General features: G+C 36.2%; 2 protein-coding genes across 2 annotated transcripts in view; one reads left to right on the top strand and one right to left on the bottom strand.

Moving 5' to 3' along the window:
• The window catches only part of LOC21401354 (beta-glucosidase 12), a 9,809-nt gene extending 6,101 nt beyond the window's left edge, over positions 1-3,708 (top strand). The window contains exon 11 of the mRNA XM_024164718.1: positions 3,632-3,708. Coding sequence (XP_024020486.1) covers positions 3,632-3,662 — 31 coding nt within the window. The 3' untranslated portion in view covers positions 3,663-3,708. The remainder of the gene's footprint in view (positions 1-3,631) is intronic.
• Positions 7-6,755, bottom strand: LOC21401352 (linoleate 13S-lipoxygenase 2-1, chloroplastic). The gene is made up of 9 exons (XM_010089054.2): positions 6,301-6,755; positions 5,231-5,499; positions 4,551-4,788; positions 2,533-2,853; positions 2,330-2,415; positions 1,772-1,882; positions 1,345-1,646; positions 955-1,221; positions 7-833 (listed from the first exon to the last, which is right to left on the bottom strand). Exons 1-9 carry the CDS (start codon positions 6,683-6,685, stop codon positions 74-76), a joined length of 2,739 nt encoding a protein of 912 aa, XP_010087356.1. The 5' UTR covers positions 6,686-6,755; the 3' UTR covers positions 7-73.
• Positions 6,756-7,387: the final 632 nt, after the last annotated feature.

The raw sequence follows: 7,387 nt of genomic DNA, 5'->3' as shown, positions 1-7,387 counted from the left end.
TGAACCGCTTCTGTTCCAAATCCTAAATTGTTATTATTTCATGTTTTTTCCCCATGCATTACAATTGGAAGTTTCAAATGGAAATGCTATATGGAACACCTTTTCCCGTCACGCCAGGTTTTGAAAATGGTTTCAAGAGCTCATATGGGACAATCCCAGCTCCATTTCTGTTCTTCAACTCGGTATTTTCGTTCCTCGAATCAATGATCAGTTCTAGCACCTTCAAACTTTTATTGAACCGCTCAAAGGCTTCCTTTATTACAGGATCATCAGCCCATGCCTGCTCTATCTTCTCACCAAGATACTCCTCGTCGGGAGAATGGTTCGACAATATGTCTAAAACTGCCATCACCCTCGTCGCTTGAAGCTGCGAGGGGAAGCATTTCAAAAGTGCAGATTCAGGTTTCTTAATAAACTTTTGCCACTCCTCATCAGTGGGATCTTCGGTCGGCATGTTAGACCTGGCAATCGTAGGCCGGTTCGGGAAGTAACCTGCATAAGCATACTGACCAAAGTTCACGGCTGCATGGTAACCTGATGTCACCCACACAATTGTAGTTATGATTTCAATAAGGTCTTTGGGAGTTTTGAGGACTGGCCACCACGGCTCGTCCTTCTTGTCTGCGTGGCCAACCGTTCGGATTTCGGTCCACCAAGCTTGGAGCTCTTGATCAGATTCTACAAGTTTTGAATCTGGGTAGTAGTGATTGACATAGTCAGTGATCCATTTTTTGATGCAGTCCCACATCATGAGTCCATCATTTGCATAAGGATAGTCTTTAATTGTGAGCTTTAGCCCGTGTGGAGCATTAGGATCCTCAACAGCCATTCCCCTGCAGCCAAAGTTGCGAAATTGAATAATTACTACTTGTAATTTTCTTCCTAGCAAGTTACAATTTTTTTCATGTTATGTGAATATTAATAATAATGGTCACATTTCATCAAAATTATAACCTGTTAATGAGATCTGCAGGCAATGCTTGTAAATCGAATTGCCACTCAAGGCCATAGGCGGCCGAGCTAAGCTCAACCGAGTACTTCCCGGGTGTAAACGCAGTCTCAATGGTGCCATCTGCGTTGATGAGGGCTTCTCTAGCCAGAGCATTGATCTCCATTGTATACCGAAAATGAGGATGCAACAGTCTGTATATTGGGTGCATCACACTAAGTTGCCTATTTGTGGCAATTACATAAGGTTCTGCAACACAGTGTGTCCTCAGCCTGTAATTAATTAAGAAACCAATATTTAAAGAGATTCTCAATCTTAAAAAAATAAAAATAAATAAAAAAATTCCAGGGCTAATTAAAGAAATTAATTAAGTTAAAACAACACATTATATATACCAGTGACTAACAAGTTGGTGATAGCCTGAATCATGGGCAAGAACATGAGCTTTAGCAATCCTCCATAGCCAAACTCCTGTGGAATGCCAACAAGGTGTGAATACTTGCCTCCACAGGGGCTTGTCCTTATGCGGCGGCCGCGTAAGCTCTATAGCCAATGGCCTTAATGTGCCATCTGGGTTTAGGAAAAAGACTGTCCTTGATCCATATAGTGTTGTGCCCTTAAGCTCTCTTACTTTGTGAACAAACGGTATGAGAAGGTCATGGTAATCTAATGTGAACAGCTTCTTCTTCTTAATTGCCTACATTAATGCACACATTGATGTGAGAGATTTTTTTTTTTCAAATTATTTTTTATAATGTATGTATTCAACTTATTTTAACGTTGCTAGTGCAGCCACTCTGATAGTCATGATGTACTAATTACCTCATCGACGCTCATGATTCCACCAATCTCTTGCTTTATCATCTCTTCTGTGATTGCTGATTCTTCTGGACCGTATATCAAGGGGTCAAGTTTGCTCTTTATTGGCCATTCCTGTATGATATTTATATAGAATATGAGCAGCATATAGTAAACCATTTTAAAGGGAAAAAAAACTATCTAGTAACTTAATGTATGCAAAGCAGCAAAATTAACGTTGACATTTCTAGAAATTCGCCGGAAAAAAAAACCTTAGCGCTTAACGCAACATTAAGCCATATAATCTCTGAATACACACACACACACACACAAATATATACATATGTATATTTGTGTAATATGGATACAGATAAGCATTAGCTAATTTTTAAATCTTTTTGTTTAATAATTCTCTCTTTCATTATCTATTAATGTTAGATAGGACGTGTCGGGCTAATATAATTTTATTTCATTTCATGTAAATTCATTTAAATTATTTATGCAACTTAATCAAGCATGTAAGTTTACGCACCTAGTTGCAGTCATAACCTAATTATACTTCCAAAAAATACGCCCACGTACCGTGATCAATCGTAAACTACAAGGATTGAGCCCAGAAAGAGTCTGCCTTGCAAATTCCTCGTCCCTAAACCAGAAAAACTTATCTCCTGCATACAATTCAGTATTCACCATGTAACAATAATAGTCAAAAAAACATAGATACATTATAGAGGTATCTATATCTGTATAATATGCATGTGTTAATTTCTTATTGTCGTACGTACTGTTGACTGTTTCAGGAGCCTCAAAACGCAAGACGCCTTTTCCAGAATCCTTGAGGGTTTTGACAACGCGAGGCATGACTCTTTGCAGAAAGCCTTCGGTGCCAATGGGAGGCAGGTCAACTCCTTGGCTGAAGAGAGCGTCAATGGCGGTGAAGTAAGGAAACCCAAGGTCTCTGTCGACCATGACGGTCGCAAGAGAAGGTGACAATGCGTGCAACACGGAATATAAAGTCTTGGCGGAAAATGTTAACTGCTTTATCTCCGAGAAGCATTCGTCTCGTGGTACATAAAAACTTCTACTCCTTTTCTCCGACGATGGATCTGCATGCATGCGTGCATGTACATATATATATTATTGTCACATGTTTTGTTAATTTGTTCTCCACAGTTATATCTGAGTTGATCTCTTTTTGTTTTTTTTTTTTTTTTCCTCCTGGTTTAGTTTTATCTGGCTAATTATTCTTTTAGAATAAATTTATGACTAGTTCCAAACTTTTTTCATCTTGCTAAAATTAGTTCTTATAATCAATTTTATCGTATTTATACAATAGGTGAATTATATACTATAACTATATTTATTATGCATAGGGTTAGTTTTTTAAAATTTGATGACGTGAAAGTTAGTATTAGAACGACAGCTAATTAATGGGATAAGAAATTAGAAACAAATATATTTGAACTCGTCTTTTACATTCTTGGACCTTGTTTAAATTCAAGCCCTAGCTCAACACCCATATCTTACCGATCAGTCTAAAAAGCCCTAAGTCTAAAAAATAAATAAAGAGAAAAAGAGACAAATACTCCTTAGAAGTATGGTTCTTTGATTTTTACCCCTTACACTTGATTAATACTCTTTAGTTAGTCAAAAGGGTATTAATCAGGAGTAAATGATAAAAATCTTAGAACAATGCATTAAAAGGTGAATTTACTAATTTTCTCATAAATTAAAATTTGTAATCTGGTGAGACGTGACCAGAAATTTAACTTTGTGAAAGCTTGAAAGCTTGAACTTGAACCATAAAAAGCTTTGAACTTTGGCAAGACGATTTACATGTCTATTTTTGTAGATACAATTAGAAAAATAAAAAATAGAGGGTACGAAAAAGATAAACTATTTAGAATATTTCTAAATTATTAAATCTCGAATAAAAAATAACTTTTTTTATTTATGAAATTGATTAATGATATGTTCCTGAAAAGAATAGTAAGAACAAAAATTTTCCTTTCATATGAACTGTCAAGCAAATTTATAGTTTGTCGTAATAAATTTGTCTCGCTTCAGGACTGGGACCATATTCAAGCATGAAATAGCCGAATCTAATTAAATTCTAGCTACGTGCACCTTCAAATATTAGAGAAAAAGTGACTACTCATGAAAGTAAAGACAGTTTGAAAGCAAAGCAAATATTTGCAGCCTTAATTTACAGCCAGAAACACTCTTGAATAATGACAAACTGTCTAAGATGCAAACCTTATCTAAGTACGTTGGGCCAAATGTTTTGCTCTCATCGATTTAGAATTCAAAGACTTTTCTTATCTTAATAGGACCACGTGAATACAAAATAAGAAAAAGCCAAGGAACGACAAAACTGTTGCTACATTATTGAAGAAATGAGAAAAATGATTGAGTTAGACTTTTTATTAATTAAGATGAACAGTTTATTTAAAAATTTTGAAAGTGAAACCATTCCCCCCCACACCCACATGATTTCAAGAACATGATAAGACCGATTAATTTGTTATGTGACAGTACATAAGGAGAGATTGCAGGAACGAATCTCTCAAAAAGTAATGTGATATATAACTAAATAAAAATCTAGAAGCTATACTTGTCCAAATTAAGAAAAAAGAAATGAGGGGTTTAATTTTTTTTTTTAGTTTAATTATTAGGAATTTAATGGTTGTGTTGTCTTGACATCCATTGAAACATGAAAATGATATATATATATATATATATATATATATATACACACACATATATACCTATATGTCAATATTGTATATAGGGAGCTGATCACCTGATTCAGAACGTGGGCGTCCAGTCCTGCAGCGGCGAGGATATGGGCGGTCTTTGCAGCCGAGAACAGGTCTTTGGAGGTCCCAATTTTTATCAGGGTCACCAATATCGTTGTATACATCATAATCGTATATCCTCTCAAAATGTTTGCGCTGTCCTTCCCCATCACCTCGCAAATTTGCAAGTTCTTCTTCTCTTAGTCTTCTCAATCCACTTGGTGTTTGTGATGGCAAATATGACTGCGCATGCTCCGCAAAATTTGCAATACATGACCAAACTCAAACTTACGAAACAGTAATAATTTGGACATTTCTAATTTGGACAGTAAAAATTAAATAAAAATGGAGAGTAGTGTAACACGCCGTATAAACTTTTGAGTTCAAAACTAACTCTAAGATCTTAAAAACTGTTATGTGCTACATGCTAAATTTAATTTTGACAAGACAAAGTCAACATATATTCAAGCGTACACATGTGCTGCTTTAATTAATTTAATTAGCGGCATAATTAGTTACGTTAATTAGGTTTTAAAAAATAGTATTCCTCTTGTCTATTAATCCCAGAGAGTTAGTTATTTAAAAATAAATTAATTAAAGTATCTTATATGCATATATGTATATATGTATGTGTGTCTATATATATATATGTGTGTGTGTGTGTGTGTGTGTGTGTATAACATACCTTGGAGGTGAAAAAAAGTCGTTTCTCTGGATTGTCAAACTTAGAGTGCACCCATGAACAGCAGATGACGGTCACAGGGCCATCAGGGAGGCCATCGAGGACTATATCCGTGAGATACATCTCCTTGTGGTGCTCATTCTCTACTAAAACTGCTCCAATCTCTCCAAAATCAATTGGAACTTCAAAACTTGTCTCATACTTTATCCCTTCTTCTTTTTTTCCTATCTTGTGGGCATATGCTTCAACTGTCTCCTTCTCTAGTCCCGTTTCTACAAAATTAATATTTAGAAAGAGTAGGTACAACTGGTGAATGGAATTCACAACCTCAAAAATTTAGAATTAATTTTTTTTAGGGAAAAATTTAGAATTAATAATCTTTCAATTAAAACTTAATTGAATTTTCAGGGTAAGAGTCTAAGAAATTGTTGAATCGTAACTATGTATTTATCACAAAACTAAAGCAATGACTTGGAGACAAAGTTATTAAAGGCAACTCAAAAAATTTTGTACTTTAAGGCCTCGTTCACTTCGTGGATTCGAGTTTTCAATTCGAGCTGAGATGTGATATTTTCTGAGAGCTTTTCACTGTAGCAGAAAAAGTTAGATGTGATATTTTCTGAGAGCTTTTTACTGTAGAAACCTAAAACTGAAAACTCGAATCGGTGAAATGAACAAGGTAAGAGACAATTAAATCTTGTCTATAATAACCCTTGATTGAAAAAAATAAAAAATAATCCTACGAAAATATTTTTATTTCTAAAAGTTGAAATCTAAAACTTTATTTTTTTTTCTCTTGGGGAGTCGATAAAGAATAGAAGATAAATATATATATATATATATGATTACTAGCTGGGGGGGAAAAAGAAAGAGACACAGGAATCACGAATTAAAAATTAAAAAGGTACATCTAAAAAGAAAAGAAGGTGAAGAAGAAGAAAAAATATGTAGAAAACTAAATATAACAAACTTGTGTATATGTTAAATACTAGAATTAAATGTTTCAAAAAAAATCTCAAAAATTAAATAATATCTATATGGCATTAAATTATAATTAATAAGGATTAGCTTACTGGGATCAAGCTCGGCACTAACAAGCTCCAGCAGGAGCGATTTGCCAAGCAAGTCCTGAATGTCATCAAGGCCTCTGTCTATCCCAAGGTTTTTGAAGAACCCTGTTACCGTTGGCTGCACTGTCACCACTGCCTTAACGGTAATTGTTTCGGTTTCTATTTGACGATCAGACGTCGTAGGCTCTTCATTATATTGATCAGTACTAGTACTACTTGCAACGGCTTTTATGGTGCCGGCGGGACTGAAGCGAATCCGACCGGTTTCGTGTCTTTTCGGTAACGAATTAGGCCTTGAAAGGACAAAGGGTTTTCGCAGTAAATAATGGAAGGGGATTTGGGTAGAGTTTGATGAGTTTCCAACTTGATAACAAGGCTTCAACATCATGATGTTCTCTCTGTGTGTGGTGCTCGTGAAAGATGCTTATTTGCAAGTGATAGTAGTGAAGTAGTACTAGTTATACATGCAAAAGTATGGTACATATATATATATATATGATATATATGTATATATCGGCTAGTCTACAATCGTATATGTTGTGTGGGAAAATATGACGGATACATGGACGAACGATAATGCGACACGTGGCCTTGACTACTCCCCACCAAGTAAAAACCCTCGACGTCTACAGACCCCTCTTATTCCGCTGGAAAGCCCAAAGCACGAAGTCCAAATTAGGTCGACGATCCCTTATGGCGTCGACAGATCGCGCCGTCAAGATTGAGGCACGAAGATCCCTCGACTGCAGAAAGGACTGCCAAAGAGGGCGATTGGGCTAAGCAGCGTTGACGATGAGGGGAACGTTCCTTAGAGGACGTGACAGGTTGCGTGCAAAAGTGGAAGACGTCTATAGACATTAATTGCAAGCTCTCAAACAGCCCCACAGGGGACAGAAAAGTATTACGGAGAAGCACAGAGTCGTAATAGGAGACTAATTGGCTAGTGAACAGTGATGATTAGTGTGCTACGTTTGGGCCTACCAAGGAAGAGCACTTGAGTGCCTCCACCTATGAAGGAAACCCCCTAAGCGAAGGAAGCCCAGTATAAAAAGGAGGAAGACCCCCAGTAAGGAAGGGGTTCAGAAATTTC

This window comes from Morus notabilis, unplaced genomic scaffold (assembly GCF_000414095.1).
Source record: "Morus notabilis unplaced genomic scaffold, ASM41409v2 Scaffold89, whole genome shotgun sequence".
Lineage (NCBI taxonomy): Eukaryota > Viridiplantae > Streptophyta > Magnoliopsida > Rosales > Moraceae > Morus > Morus notabilis.
This window is presented reverse-complemented; position numbering and strand designations above follow the sequence as displayed.